Source organism: Azolla caroliniana, unplaced genomic scaffold, assembly GCF_043228905.1.
Source record: "Azolla caroliniana isolate FFs.n. ecotype wild unplaced genomic scaffold, voAzoCaro1.0.p SCAF_12, whole genome shotgun sequence".
NCBI lineage: Eukaryota > Viridiplantae > Streptophyta > Polypodiopsida > Salviniales > Salviniaceae > Azolla > Azolla caroliniana.
In genome coordinates this window covers 7,163,594-7,180,356 of record NW_028230447.1, presented here as the reverse complement: position 1 = coordinate 7,180,356, position 16,763 = coordinate 7,163,594, and the positions used below count along the sequence as shown (strand labels likewise).

The window sequence follows — 16,763 nt, the reverse complement described above, 5'->3', positions numbered from 1 at the left end:
ATGAATAGATGAATGGAAAATAGAATACTCAAGAAGAAGGTGTATATAGACAAGGAGAATATGAGATACAAAAATGTAGCATTGCAAGGAGTCACAACCAACTTAATATGAAGTAGGAGGAGGGTGCTTTATATATATAGTTACCCTCTCTCTTCATTAACTAACTATAACAACTACTCTCTCTCGTGGAATGTGAAACTCATTAGTTGTGTGTCATAGAATATGATTCTATGACACATAGTTAATGTGTAGAGAGTGGTATGACTCTTGACCTTTGAGTGCTCATAGATGCTCAAAGTGTGTGTGTTCACAGGTTGCACTATGTTGAGCTTGATTCTCAACAATACCCTTACCTAAATAGCTACTTGCATTATTCACTTAACTAATTAGATACTAGCCTACTACTCTACAACATTAGCTAATTACCTACTATTCTACTGTGACCTTAGTTAACTAGTTTATTGATGTTTGATGGTGCCTACTAAGAATATTCCAATGAAGTCACTTTAGCTAAATAGCTAACACAGTTAAAACTTAGTTTAGTAGATACTAGTTATCTATGACCATAATTAATTAGCTAACATGTTTAAAACTTAGTTTATTAGTTTTTTTCCCCAAAAAGATACTACATTAGTATTAGAAAACGCCATAAGGCTAAAGATACAAGATATACCACCGATCCCTTATGTTTTTCTAAATTCGAACCATCAACTTAAATAAATACTTTCGTGTTGAGTAAAACCACTCCACCTTATCAAAAAACTGTCTATAAAATATACCAATGTTTATTGGTTATCTATCACCATAACTAATTAGTTAACACAATTAAAACTTAGTTAATTAGATACTAGTTATCTATGACCATAGCTAATTAGCTACTAGCATGATTCACTTAGCTAATTAGCTATTACTCCACTACAACCTTAGCTAATAAATTAACTAGCTATTATTTTACTATGACCTTAGGTAATTAACTAATTGATGTTCAGTGGGTGGCTATTAGTAATGTTGCAATTAAATCACTTTAGTCAATTAGCGGTCATGGTTACACCTTAGCTAATTAGCTACTAGCATGGTTCGATTGGTAGCTACTACCCACAACTTATAATTTCAACTCGCCTATTCATTCTGTCCATCCTTAAGGGAGATTTGTGAAGCAATCCCCTACACACATTGTTATGTGGTGAGAGGTTGAAGCAAAACATACCAAGTAATACATATGTTGGTTGAAGTATTGAAGTGACAATGAGATCCTCTTGTATGGTAATTTGTCGATTTACATGTTTTCTTATTTATGTGAGGACTTTTTCTGCAGAATGTGTGGACATGAATGCAGAATCTCACTTTACATAATAAATTATATGTACCTTTAAGATCCACACTACCCTATCTCACTTTACATCCCACATTCCATTGTGTGCCCAAATCTCACTTCACATAATAAATGATATGTACCTTTAAGATCCACCCACTAAAGAACAACTAAAACAATAGCCAATTAGCTATCGCCTTCTTAGCTACATGTTAGCTATAATATTGTTTTCATCACTATGCTTTAACTTGGTTATGCACAATAAATTATATTATTTGGTTGATTGATTGGATTATACACCTAGTGATCAAACATAGGAGCTTGTTGAGAATCTCACTATAAGTTACACAACTTCTAGCCAAAATTTATCATGGATATCCTAATAAACGTTGTTCATCCATTGCATCGTGGAATTCATTGTCAAAGGAATGGGATAATGTCATGAGCATAATGTTTATTATAACTTTTCATAGATAGTTTAGGGTATATACGTAAAACTATAAATGCATGGTCGCCAAATCACATGCTTGCTTGAATGCAAAGTGGTGATCATGCACAATTTACGAGATAGCAAGCATGCATGTGTCCAAACATGATATATGAGCATGTGCTTTAGTCATTGATGAACCAATCCGGTCCAATGCCATCTTGTAATCTTGTTTTTCTAGTTCATACTCGACCTACACTCTTCTTCTTCTTTTTCCCTTCTTCTCTTTCATAATCTATGCTTTGGTTCAATCATATTCTCAACGGACGAGCCCAACCTTCTTAGCTTGAGTTTCGACGGTGGATTAGTCAGGGTCTTTTGGAAGAACGAGGCCCAAAGTCAGTCCAAGCAGAGCATATTTGTTACGGGCATGACCATCTAATATCCCGTGGTCAGAATTTACCGTAGTATTCTTTACACTCTCGTTTAACCCTCACACTTATCCACGTGTATAGAATACTACGGTAAATTCTGACCACAGGATATTAGATGGCCATGCCCGTAACAATATTCAGGCACTCAGGGTTATCAAGACACACATTTCTATAATTTCTGTTCTCGAGATGCCTATCGAGGGTTCGCTGGTGATTGTGTGCGTGCGAATGTCCTAGGGGGTGGGGGCAGGATGCAAAAGAAAGGAAGATATATTAACGTCTTCTAAGACCAAAATTGGCCCACGAGACAATTGGTTTACAGTAAAATGGGGGTATTTACCAATTCATCGGAAGTAAAAATAAAATAAAATAAAATAAAATAGAACTTAAGCTAAAGAGTTCTAGTATTATACAAAAACATGTTATGGTGTAACATATTCTATAAAGGAAATGGCTTTATACTAGGCCTAGTTTCATTTCCATCCAAGTCTCTCCAAAAGAAGCGAGATGTCAAAAGGGTTTCAATGTGGATGTGGCTCTTGGTTCCAATGTAAAAGGTACCTCAACCATAGCTTATAGGCGGCGTAGCTCACGTTCCCTTATCTTCTTAATTGTTTCTACTCCAGTTCGAGTTGCTTTGAAGGCCGACATTTGAGGGCGCTTGGTTGTTCTCTGTTTTTATGCTTCTACAAGGGAGAGGCCAAGTGGTGTAGGTGTGTCCACATTCACCGTCTCCCCCTGTTCCTGAAAAGTTTCATTAGTTACATGTTGGTGAATATTAGAATGGTTATGGTTTAAACATTTTGTAGCTTATTCACTGTATGTTGTTTTAGCTCTAAGATATATACATACCTAGTTTCTTTATATTCGAGGTATCTAATAGTTTGGAGAGGGTGGTGGGAGAGGGTCCTAGTATGTCTTGGTATCTTGCCCTTATCTCGGCGTAAGTTGGACACTTGCATGTAAAGTGATACTCATCCTCTATCTCTATGTGACAAAATCTACATATCATTTCCTCTTTAGGGACTCTATTAGTATAACCATTCTCAATCTCAAGTTGGTGAAAAGATATCCTAAGTTGTCCAATGGCACCCCTTACTGCATTTGATGAGAATGTATCTAGATATTTTGGTCGTGTAATAAAACCTAACTTAGAGAACTTGCATGAAATGTTCCTTATAATACAACATTTTAGATGGTAGTGGCTCTCGTGGGGTGATCCATTTATATCGAGTGTAAATTTATCGTATTTCTTGGTGTAAGAAGAAGAAGAAGAAGAAGAAATAAGGAAGAAGAAGAACGAGAAGGAGAAGGAGCTGCAGCAGACGTTTCAATTCTGAGGTGTTTTTCGTCTTCAGGTTGGTTTGTCAGACTCTGCGGAAACCAAACCATCTGAAACTGCTGTTTAAGATCAAAGGATTCTGTTTGATTGTTTTGTTTTTAAATAAGCAGCAGCTTCCCCAGTCCCAATTCCCTTGGCAATTGATTCTGTAGAATTGTATACAGTATTTGAATGTGTGCTTATTCTCTCGTCCCAAGACCTTGCTGGCTGTTAGCTTGGCGGTTTGCATTTAACTCTGCGCAGAATCGATAGAGCTTGAGCTCGATCCGTGCGCTTGGCCTCACCCCATACATTGTATTTCGGTCTCCCTTGAATGTTTGAAATGTCTCTCCCCTCCTTTCTTCTGGTTTCTTCGCATTAAAATGTATTTGTCATCATCGTGTTTTGAGCTTTGTGGACAAAATGTCTCCTCTTCGCTTTATGTGTTTCCATTGTATATCTCTTTAATTTTTCTCTCGCTCTCTTCGGGATATTTGAACAGACATGTCCTCTCCACAAGATTCCTCTTCTTTCTCTGCCAGATGGTCTCTAGCAGGTCAGACTGCCCTTGTCACTGGAGGAACACGTGGTATTGGGTAAGATTCCGTTTTCGCTTTCTCCAAGCATACCATCTTAAATATCTAAGTAATATTGTCTGCTGTATGCTAGCATCCGATGATCATTTTAATCATTCAGGCTAAATATTTGTATCCTAATGTCAGGTTAAGTTTCAAAATTTGGCAAACTTTAGAGAGAATATATAGGTCACTTCATTTGAAGGCACAAATTGTGTCCTTTGTTTTTGCAAAATTTTGAAAATTTGATGAATAAAAATTTAGTTAATATTTGATACATACTTTTAGCTAATATTTGATGCATACCAGAAAGTTTTTCTCTGTTGTTAAGCCTCATTTGAAGGGGTAATGAAAAATAGATTGTAGAGCTTCTGTTTTTGAGACCCTAAATTGGGTCTCAAATGTAACCACATGTTTAATTGATGTAGAATCTTCTTTATCTCAGGAGAGCCATTGTGGAGGAGTTATGTAGGCTTGGAGCGCATGTATACACATGTGCTCGTTCTGAAGACGATTTGAATAGGTGCCTAAGAGAGTGGGAAGGTGAAGGATTCTCCGTCAAAGGCTCAACTTGTGATGTCTCTCATCGAGAAGAGAGAGTAGCTTTGTTTCAACGTGTGTCCTCATGCTTTGATGGAAAACTCAATATCTTGGCAAGTTCCTTTCTTGGATGTAGCATTTTTTTTTCTCTTTGTTATAAGTACTACAATGAAGTTTGCAAGGCCCCTGTAACCTGATGGCCCTTGCTTTGAAAGTAATGTTCAAATGAAAGAGACAGGAATTAATAATTGCTTATGTGTAATGTGCATTTGATTGTTCTTAGTTTTCCAGACTTTCCGGCCTTGGAAAACATGGTTTTAGTTTGTTATGATTTTCAAATAAGTTTGCTGCTAGATGCCATCTAGAAATTGGTATATAAAGATAACCGTGAAGCATCGTGTCTACTTTTTTTTGTTACCCATGTTTCTTGTGATTTTCGGACTTTCCTCGCATGTTGCTTACTAGAAATTGAACAACAAAGCTAACTAGGAAGTATTTACTATATAGCAGCAGCTTTCATGTGTCTTTGTTGGTTTTTGCCCCCTTGGCTTCAGGTGAATAATGTTGGCACGAACATCAGGAAGCCGACGGTAGACTATACATCTGAAGAATTCACACACATTATGTCAACAAATTTTGAGTCAGCCTATCACAATACACAACTAGCACATCCTCTTCTTAAAGCCTCTGGGAAGGGAAATGTGATTTTTGTTTCATCTGTAGCTGGTGTTGTTGCAATTCGTTCTGGAACTCCATATGCTGCATCCAAAGGTACATTTCCATGAATTCCTTTTTTCTTTTGCCAGGCATGCATAACAACAGCCTAGGATAGCTGTAAAACCTAGAGTTGAAGCTTGGAAAATTAATTTGAATATGCGAGCATTGATATTATATGCACTATGTATTATAGTCGTTAAGAAAGATTTACAGTGCTCTCTCTATTTGGCTATCTAGTATCATACACACGTGTGTGTGTTTGTGGTTTGTAAATATATAAATTATTAAGTATGCATGTATATGTGTGTGTATCTACTATATGCACATACCACGTGTTTAGATACCATTCTATATGTTATATGTATGTATTTTTAGATATATATTAAAAATTTATATATGTACATACACATATATATTGTGTGAAATGTATTTCATTTTGAAGGAAGAAGCATTCACAGACACAAACATATAAAAGGCATTTCTGTATCTTTTGATTGCGTGAAGTGTGTTTGATTGGGTGGAAACTCTGAACTGTTTCACCTTCCAATTGAAATCCCATGATGAAATGTGATGCTGCAAAAGCAAAAAGGAATATATTTATAAGAGTTTTTCCAGCAATATTGTGCTTTCCTTTCTGCAATTTCAGCTTGAAAACACAGCTGAAAGGGAAAATGTGCATTATCAACCATGAGCTCATAAAATAATGAAAATCCTTATTCCCTCTCAAGGTTTGACAAGATTTCTCTTTCCCAACTATTGTACACACATTTTTTCTGCATGCAAACATTTGTTGTTTGGAAACTTAGCGTGAATGGAAGAATTAGTTGAATCTACTGGGGTCTTGACCATCAAATTTGAAAAGAGGTCTTACTTAAAATTTGAAAAGCTTATGGGTTGCAAGCTCATAAACTCATCAAATCCCATCAAGATTAAGGAACATTTTCAAATTAAAATCTGAAATGATGCTAAGTTCTTGTCTCACATACCATAGAAATTAGAGTAAAGAGGAAATGATTTGATATATAACTAGGAAGTTCTACTTCTTACCCAACAAAGGGAGGATTTGATTGGTCAATTCTCCTTAGTACTGTTTGTCAAAATCTACATTTTAAGAGATTTGTTAAAAGTATATTAAAGCATGGAAACTTGAGAGTTTTTCTTAATTCCCCAAATGCCTCTTCTGAACTCCAAAAGAGAAGAAAAGTGGATGAAATGACCGTATAATTGCTAAAGTAGTACATACAATTTTGCTTGAGCAGGGTTGACCAAGGGCATTTATGGAAATAATGCAAACTGAGGTGCATTTGGGGAAATAAATGAAATCTAAGGGGTTTGTAAGGGTTCTTCTTCCTCAATAAAGCTACTAAAGTGTGCAGTGAGACATGATTCCAGTTATGAATATGCAAGTGTCCTGAATTTGGTGCTTTTTTATCACACAGTTTTATGCAATTTTGTGCAGGTGCAATGAATCAGGTTACAAAAAATCTTGCTTGCGAGTGGGCCAAGGATGGGATTAGAGTGAATACAGTAGCCCCGTGGTATATCAAAACAGAACTTGCTAATCAGGTTTTCTCTCTATAAAAAACATATAACTTTTAAACATGTTTTAATGTACAATACTCTAGCCCCTTCTTTTGGCGAAACAGTGCTAGCAAATTCCTAAACTTTCTTTCAAATTGAGTGATCTGTTTGAAAAGTGATGGTAAATAAAATATCTGAACGTTTCTAAAAATGTTGAAAAACTAGCCGTTAGTGGAAGCATTTGTACTACTTTCTTCTTTTCAATGCCATTAGATGGTAATGGTAATGATTTCAACCATTTAATGATTTGGTACCTTTCTCTCGCTGCTGTGTAATGGTTTCCTTCAGTTGTCAATTTTATTTCTCCTCTCTCCGATCAGCATTGTGGTATTTTAGTGACATCAATACATCTTTTTTCTGTCTAATCGCTGCAATCCTTCATTACTCTCTCTCTTTCTCGCCTTGCTCTTACTAATCCTCACAAGCAGCTAATTTGTTTTCGTTGTTTTTGACTTTATAGTTTCTTTCTTTTTCTCTGTTCTATCAACCAATCCTGTATGGATTTCTTTCCTTCCTTCTTACCAATCCTTAGGACGAGCATATGCATAACTTCGTTTCACATGATTTCCTTCGCACAGGTATTGAAAGACGAGGATTTTATGAGGGAAGTTATAAGTCGAACACCTCTACGGCGTGTCGGAGAGCCGTTTGAGGTTGCCTCCGTTGCAGCATTCTTGTGCTTGCCAAGTGCAGGATATGTGACTGGTCAAATCATCACTATTGATGGGGGAATGTCAGTTAATGGTTTCTTCCCGACAGATTTATGACTTAGGAGGACATTAGCAGTACAGATGTGCTACATCATCATGACTATCTATGTCAGAATGTTGGTCTATTTCATGGGCTATATCTGCCAATAGAAATAGAACATTACAGATGTGATAGATCAATCGGTATGTTCACCATTATTAAAGGAAATATGTATATTCATGCCATTTTCAACTGATGTATGCTGTAATTATCTTTGAAGTGAGAAAATCAAATTCTGAACATATGCATGTCACTTATGGTTGATGATATGCTTCAGCAAAATAATAAAAATGTTGTTTAATTAAGATGTTTTGCAATACCTGAGATGTCATATTTTGTTTTACATGCACACCTATCTGGATTCAAAATCTCGCTAATTTTGTTGATGCTTGTGTGGAATGTAGGCCTGTTGACTGCATTACCTGTTGGTCTTGTTGGGCTACCGTTACCAATGCAGCTACATTTTTATTTGATTGGTGTCTCTATGGTTTTATTAAATATGTTAGGTTGTTATACCGTATACGACACTTCTCAGATACAATCACTTACAATACTAAAGGAAACGCACGAGGATGTAACTATCACATTGAGAGGATTGACATGTCGACCAAGATGCTCTCTTCCTTGGGTGCTAAATGTTGTCATTAAAGGGTGACTCCTTCCACTTTGTAATTGTAGTGTGAACACGTCCTCTAGTTAGGGCTTGAGTATATAAGCTCAACCCTAACATTGTAACGATAAACTCCTTGAATCTTTGAGTGTAGAGTTATAGAGAGAACGAAATAAGAACTTCCATTATAGCTCCAAACTATGTCTACGCTTCTGTTTCTTCTTTTGTCATATTTTTTGTGTTGTTTGCTGAGCATAATACAACCAAGTTCTCATACACGCTTCCGCATATCTGTTTGCATACTTGTCTACGGCTAGTATTAGTGCAACTTGCTATTCAATGGCAACAAGACAACAAAAAAAGCTGAAAGGAAAGACCAGGTTAGTAAAATCTCACTTTCAAAAGAGAACATGGCTTCAACATCCTGTACAGGGGTTGAAATCAGAAAGTTTGACGACAAAAAATGTGCCATATGGAAGGAGATGATATAGGATGTACTTATCATCCAACGTCAAATTGAGGCAATACGACACACCAACAAGCCTACCTCGATGACAACAGAAGAATGGCGCTCATTGGATGAAATAGCCAGGTCAACCATTCGTATGCATCTAGTTGAAAACGTCTATTTTAGCATGGCAAACGAAATGACAATGTTGTCATTATGGGAGAAGTTACAGGTGGTGTACAAAAAGAAATCCTCCTCATCAAAGTTGATACTGATCCGCCAATAATTCAACATGAAGATGAGAGATACGAACCTGTTAAAGCCCTTGCTCTCCTCTCGAGCTTGCTGGTGAGTTGGGAGGTATTCTGCACGACATTTGCCAATAACTGTCTGAATCTAAACTTAGATGAGATAATAGGACAAGTTCTCACCTAGGACATTCGACAAAAATCGATGGGACTCACCATCGATGAATCCGTAGAAGCCCACCATTTGGCCAAGTCAATCGAGAGAACAAGCCGACAGAACCGGTCGAAACACTAGTCGGCCGTGTAAGAGGGAAGACCACAACGGTTGAAGTCGAGAAATAGCCGATTAGGTCATTTCTACACTCATTGTAGAAAAGTCGACCACAATGTTTTCGACTATTGGTCAATCAAGAGGAAAGAGAGTGGTCGATGATTCGAGCGGAACTTGGGACGATCCAACTCGAACCAATCTCCAATCAACAACCAAATAAATGTTGCTGACACCCTGTCAAAAGAAATTCTCTCTCTAGAGAACTTGATGATTGGAGAAGTCCTATACAGTGCACAAGATGGCACGAACGTGGCTACTGGACTCCGATACCACATTCCACGTGACCCCAAACATCGAATGGTTTTCAAACTATTCGACCGATGCCAGTGGCACAATCCGACTAGGCAATGGGTAGGAGTGCAGAATTGCAAGAATTGGCGAAGTACCAATCCGATTGTCAAATGGCAATATGATCACCCTACGCCAAGTTCGGCATATACCCGCACTAAAAAGGAGTCTAGTTTCCATCGGCATGTTAGCCGAAGGTGGGTATAGAACAACTCTGAGTGAGTCGACATGGATGATCAATTGAGGAAATCTAAAGATCGGAAACAGGCACAAGTACAATAACTTGTATCCAATCATGCCGATCAATCCAAAAGGGGCGGTGAACGTAGCCAAATCGACCGACCCAAACCTATGTCTTGAGCGGACATGCTCAACCTGATCCGGATCGGCTGAATAAGCCAGAGCCAGATCGGTGTCTGGAGAAGAGATCTGCACCCACGTGCGAACCGGTAGGCCGTTGGAGGTCTACACTCCTAGACTATTAGGTAGTTATCCTAGGAGTTAGTGTCAGGAGCTCGATACAAGCATTGAAGTACTTGTTAGTACTTTTATCAGTCCTTTTAAGGACTTGTATAAAAGTTCTCTCTTATCACATTGTATGTACAGAGTCTTTGAGTATTATTTTGAAATTGAGTTTTGTTCTACTCTCTCTGTGTGATTTAAGCTTTCCATTAAACCTGTGTATATTTTCTGTTGCTATCCGGTGAAGTCGGTTTCGTCTACAAGCTTCCGCACACATTTCTTTACATGGTATCAGAGTGTGAGGGTTAGAACATCCTCTGATGCCGACAAGTGCTTTCGAAACAAAGGAAACCTAACTTCCGATAAGAACAAACCAAAAAGAAAAGAAATGGACAGAGGGATGAGAAGCTCGCTTCCGACTAAGAAGCTCGACAAGAACAATTATGCATCTTGGTCGTACAAGATGCATTGGTACTTGCTGGGACATGAGTATTGGAGTTATGTCGATGGAGCAAGCGAGGTAGCACCGGAGCCGAGACACAAGGACTTCCCGTCATGGGAGCAAGGAGCGAGCAAAGTGCACTACTACGTCGCGTGTTGTGTACATGATTAGATTCTCAAAAAGATTTTCGCCGCCAATACCATAGCCTGTAAGTTGCAACTTCAGTAAGAGCTCAACAACATCTGACAGAGGGACATATCAGTTATGGACTACACTACCAAGATCAAGGAGATCTGCAATGGACTGGGGTTCATCAATGTGACAATGGACAAAGATGAGATGGTCCAGATCTGCTTCTATGGTCTAACGCAAAGGAACGGGCCTATCCAGACAGTGATTTGCACCCGGGAGAAGCCATTGTCCTTATTCGACCTACAATTGATGCTAATGGTTGAGGAAAACCAAGCGAGTGGGTCAAGGACCACTCAACTGAACAATCGAATGTTGTACACGGAGGCGGATCGGCCCCGTGGTCGTGGAGGACGAGGTGGGTTGGCACGCAATAGCGGTGGCTGGCAAGAGCAAAATTGGAGGCACAGGGATAGTGGCGACAACAGTTCTGGACCCTTCACAAGTAGGGGGAGTCAAGGCGGTGCCGGAAACCGGCAATTGAAGGCCGAGATGGAATGTTGGTACTGTGGCAAGAAAGACCACCGGGAGAGCGAGTGCTGGAAGAAGTGCGCCAATTCGGATAACTCCGGATCCGGCAAGACCGGACAAGGGAGGTGGCAAAGCTCACACTATGCCAAAGGATCAAAAGGATCCAGAACCAGAAAGACCGGAAAAGGGGCCAACCTTGGTGATGAAACACAAGGCGAACTCGATGAAGGAGACCGCTTCCGGATCAGAGGAAGTGTGATCCGTTGACTCCGGATCATCGAACCACATGAGCAGCCACGAAGAGTGGTTCTCATATCTTGAAAAACTGGAGCAACCAGGAGTTGTCGAAACTGTAGACGACACTCCTCACCCGATCAAGCAAGTTAGAGAAGTTCCTTTGAGTCATGTCGAACAAAAGGGAAAGCTAATGAATGTTTTACATCTTCCGACAATCACGAAGAACCTGGTGTTGGTCGGACAGATCGTCAACCAGGGGATGCAAGTGCGGTTTACGCACCTCTGGTGCTTCATCGAGGAAGAGGGTCAGATCATCGTGCAATGGTGCCGGGCGGGAGGATGTTTATCCTCGATACCAATGACGTAGGCACCGCTTTGTACGCAAAAGGTTAGAAAGTTGAGTTGGATATCAACTTGTGGCACTATTGGATTGGCCACGTAAATTATCAAAGGCTTCAGGACTTGTAGTCGAAACAGGTTGTGTTCGAACTGCTGAAATTTAGTGGCCGGAAGGCCCAAATTTGTGAAGCCTGCCAACTCAGGAAGCAACACCGCATTCCATTCCCCATCGAAAGAAATCGGAGCCGTAACTAGCTCGACTTAATACATTCGGATGTATGGGGACTGGCACAAAACGTTAGTCTTGGCAGGAGCCGATATTTCGTCGCCTTCATTGACGACTATAGCTATCAAAAGGAAAAGTCTTAGATATCATAGTTTCTAATTGTTTCTGTCATAGACAGGATGCCACATGGAATGGTGGGGGTTGAACCCATGACCTTCTGGTCTTATTGGGCAACCTTACCAATTGAGCTACATCCATCTATGCATTATTGTATTATGTAAGATTCAACTTATTGCATTATAGATTGATCACTAGAACTTTCAAGAACCTTCTAGAGAATGCATCTTCATGCACTCTCTAGAAGTCTTCTAGCTTTCATGCATACCTCCACATTCTTGTATAAATACTGGGGTGCACCTTGATTACAATCAAGGTGAACAACACCAGTTACGAAAGCATATACAATTCTTGTTTATTTGTCTATCCGCTCTCTTGCTTGTTCTCTTGTCTATGCTCTCTCTCCTACTATCTCTTAATATTGAGCCTCGTCTACTTGTCCTTGACAATCTTGTGATCTTGCTTATGCTCTCGCTCTCTCTTAGTACTTAGCCTCATTCCACCCGTTCGTGACAGTTTTTGGAACCTGCAAAGTCTTGTTGAACGGGAATCGGAGAGGAAGATCAAGTGCTTGCGGTCTTCAACAATTATTTGCAGCAGAAGGGAATTCGGAGATAATTCAGCTGCTGATATACGCCAGAGCAAAACAACGTAGCTGAGAGGAAGAACCGGTCAATTGTCTAAGCGACACGGGTGATGCTGGAAGAGAAGAGCATGCCCAAGATCTATTGGGCTGAAGCGGTCCGGACGACCATCTACATCTAGAATCGGATCAGGGATAAGGTTTCAACACACGAGTTGTATTTCGAGCGGAAGCCGAATTTAAGACACCTTAGGGTATTCGGTAGCATAACCTATATGCATATACCGAATGAGAAAGCGGAGGAAGCTGGACCCAAAGTCGGAGAAATGCATTCTGGTCGGCTACTCACATGAACAGAAAGGGTATAAATGTTATAATCCCCACACAAAGGAAGTTCAAGTAAGTTGAGGTGTCGAGTTTGATGAGTCACCATCATGGTACTCCTTACCGACTTTGGCTATGACCCCCGACTACTCCGACCACTCGATTTCGGAAGATGAGGCCAGTGAGCCCAAAACAATCTGGCCAGAAGATGAAGAAGAGTTTGCTACTCTAGATGAGAACTTGATCTCATTTCGATTCAGCAGGCCAATTGGCAATTGAGTTGGAATGACCAATTTGATGAAGGGTCGACGATTAGTGGAGACTCGGTCGTGTTATAACCGAGGAGATGGTACACGCGCAAAGAGAAAGGGAAAAAGAAGATGTCGGAATACGACATCAGTAGAGACGAGTTAGATTGGAGCGAATCTGACGCGGGAAAGAACGAAGACGGACCTTCAAAGACGAAGTCCGAATCAGCCAAGAGGGCCCTTAAATCTTCTAATGAGAAGTATTAGAGACATAGACTAATGTAAGCATTAGATAAGGATAGAAAATACAAGAAAGATTACCGAAGTTCCTTTGTTGATCCTTGTCTGCATGAAGGCCGACCGCACGTAGATCAATCGCCATCAATCAAAAACACAAAACACAACAAAAGAAACATTAGAAAATGAGCTCTGATACCAACTATTAGAGACATGGACTAATGTAGGCATGAGATAAGGATTGAAAATAGATAAATAGATAGAAAGGAGAGAGAGAAAGAAGGGTGCCGATCCACCTGACCACCCCCGAGTGAAGGGATCGAGACGGACTCGAGCCTCGATCGGGGTCCCATACCACCACCGTGGCGTCAAGTCGTACCTGGTGCTGGCGCGCTCGCTGCAAAAGTTGACCCACCACAAGACAGAGTCTCAACTTAGTCAACAAGATAATGAAATGAGAGTAGTTAGGCCTCTTATTTATAGCGATACCCAAGGCCCCCAGGCAAGTTCACACTTGGCCTAATGGGTTGTCTCAATCCCGAGGATTTAAAAGTAATCCTCCCCTTCTTTACACTCTCGTTTAACCCTCACACTTATCCACGTGTATAGAATACTACAGTAAATTCTCACCACGGGATATTATATGGTCATGCCCGTAACAAGAAGTTACGTTGCTCCACCCGCCAGAAGAACCTCGTCATGTGATACAATTATAATGAGTACATGGCGCATCATTGTGCGTACATGATGAAAGTGGCAGAAGTGCATGAGTCAGAGAGCTACGCAGAAGCAGTGAAAGATGTGCATTGGCATGCTGCAATGGAGGAAGAAATGCGGGCACTCGATGCCAATGACACGTGGGACCTGGTTGACCCTCCCTGACATTGTAAATTGATCGGCTTCAAGTGGGTATACAAGGTGAAGTACAACGTCGACGGTTCGGTCAACTGGTACAAGGCCCGACTAGTGGCGAAAGGATATGCACGGACTCACGGAATCAACTACAACAAGACCTTCGCTCCGGTAGCGAAGATGACGACAGTTCGTGCGGTGCTACCAGTTGTTGCAGCAAGGGGGTGGCATCTTTACCAAATGGACGTGAATAATGTGTTTCTTCAAGGTGATCTTGAAGAACAAGTCTATATGATCTAGCCCCTCGGATTTTAGTCAGAGATGAACAAGTCGGCAGTGTGCCAACTCAAGAAGTTGTTTTACGGCCTGAAGCAAGCCCCCCGTGCTTGGAACTCGAAGATAGCGTATTAGGATGATAAGTCAATTTATGCAGAAGCCGACCATGGAGCACCTTTAGTGCGCGCACCGAATACTCAGGTATGTCAATGCCACTAAGGATCGGGGATTGTTATATCAACAGGGTATAAGTGAAAAGCTAGTCAGTTACACCGATGTTGATTGTTATATTGAGCACTAAGGCTAAGTATCGGAGCACTACCATCACCACCTATGAAGCCATTTGGCTTTGGCAGCTGTTGCAAGACCCTTGGAACGAAGTAAAGACTTCGATCCTGATCTACTGTGACAACATGATCAACAATATGTGTGGAGCCAAGAATCATGCCATTTCCCATAGGAAGTGATTCGATTCTAATTAATCGACTCTTGTATGCTTCCTGATTTTTCGTGGACCCAAGTTATTAGTGTGTCCCTTTCGATGAACCGAACAATGACTAATCACAACACCAATTACAGTTATGTGATTGGTTTTACAAAATACATAACTATGATCACAATTATGCCCAACATAGACTTGGAGATCTGATCAAAATTGGGTCTCAAACCAAGATTAATAATTTGAGAACAAAAGAGCATGAATTGACTCACAAGTCTTTGATTCATATTCCATCTTCCCAAACTATGGTTATGTGGCATATAGATTTTATGTTTAAACAATGACTAATAATGTAATCTCAAATCATGATTAGGTGCCATTTTATAGATTTTTCTACTACTAATCATTCATAGGTTAGTGATATAGATTACTTGTAGTGCAATGTTAATTCTTGAGCTACTTTCAATTTTCTATAATTTTCTTTCTTATAGGGTGAGGTCACTTATTTTTTCATTGTTAACTAACTCATGAGCGAAATGGCAAGTACCATTTCTAGAGGGCCGACTCCACAAACTCCAAACCAATTACTCCATAAAATGTACTATATCTATGTTGCTACCTCATCTTGTGCTAAATCGTTTTTTGGTATGTGGTTAAAAAACAAATTCTAACATGTTACAGTTGACATTATCACTCGTAGGAAAGTGGCCGGGTAAAAAATTTAATTTCCGGTTAAGGTCATAAGCAGGAGGAAAATTTCCGGTAGGGGTTAAAAACTTTGCCCAACACTGGTCGTCGTGAACATTTGACACTACTTAAATAGTAGGATGTAGAAAAATTAATGGATAGATGGAGAGTTCCTAAGCAAACAAATCCTTCAAATTTATTTTTTTCTCCCCAAATAACATGTAATAGTTTTTTTTGTGTGTGTGTGTGCTTGTTCAAAGAGGAAGAGACCCCTTGAAATATGTATGTATATACTGTATGTGGTCGACACTTCTTTGGAAACCAGATTACCCAAATTTGGACTGCCTTTGCTCTCTCAACACTGGGAAAGTTTCCCAAAATGGTAAGAAATAAAAAACACATACACACAAAAAAAATATCGTCGAAATAGACTCTAATACTTTGGTCAGAGGCCAGAAGTCAAGTCAAGTCAAGTCAAGTCAAACCAGGAAAGTCAACGCTCATCGATGATGGGACTCTGGTAGTGGGGCTGAGGATCCGAAGCACATTCCATGCGGACTCTGCAGGATTCCTCAACACGTTTCAGGAAACTCTCTGAATCCTTCCTCTGCTGAATCTGCTTCTGCTGAATCTGCTTCTTAATTCTTTCGTTTGAATCCATGTTAATCACTGCTCTGCAGGGTAACCTTCTCTTACTGTAGTCAGGATCGCCTCTGCATCCATCGTCTGCATCCTCCACAATCACCTCGTACTTGATATTTCCTGCAGATTTCCTGGTATGATCTCCAGCCCTTTCGGACGATGGCATCTGCTTCTGATTCTGCGGCACTTCTGTGATCTCAACAGTTTGCTCAGATTGACTGCATAGCTTATTCTGATCCACATTGCCGTTCTCTTTGTAAGGTCCCTGATCTCCGACGTATCTCGTACTGTGATTATGATTAGATCTGCTAATCTTGTCAGGATCGTTAACTCCTACCTCGTGTTTCGATTCCTTAATCGTCATCATGTTTGATCTCCTCTTATGATCGTCATCGCTTATCCCCCTCTCC

General features: G+C 40.1%; 1 protein-coding gene across 1 annotated transcript; it reads left to right on the top strand.

Annotated features, from left to right (window-relative positions):
- Nucleotides 1-3,949: 3,949 nt before the first annotated feature.
- Nucleotides 3,950-7,850, top strand: LOC147856988 (tropinone reductase homolog At5g06060-like). Its single transcript, XM_087328107.1, has 5 exons — nucleotides 3,950-4,090; nucleotides 4,515-4,722; nucleotides 5,164-5,380; nucleotides 6,786-6,892; nucleotides 7,486-7,850. Exons 1-5 carry the CDS (start codon nucleotides 3,999-4,001, stop codon nucleotides 7,672-7,674), a joined length of 813 nt encoding a protein of 270 aa, XP_087184233.1. The 5' UTR covers nucleotides 3,950-3,998; the 3' UTR covers nucleotides 7,675-7,850.
- Nucleotides 7,851-16,763: the final 8,913 nt, after the last annotated feature.

Excerpts from the sequence above, each read along its gene's own strand:
- LOC147856988 (XM_087328107.1), top strand. The coding sequence starts at position 3,999 with ATGTCCTCTCCACAAGATTCCTCTTCTTTCTCTGCCAGATGGTCTCTA. Across the intron at positions 4,723-5,163 it reads ATGGAAAACTCAATATCTTG|GTGAATAATGTTGGCACGAA; the intron begins GCAAGTTCCTTT and ends CCTTGGCTTCAG. Across the intron at positions 5,381-6,785 it reads TCCATATGCTGCATCCAAAG|GTGCAATGAATCAGGTTACA; the intron begins GTACATTTCCAT and ends AATTTTGTGCAG.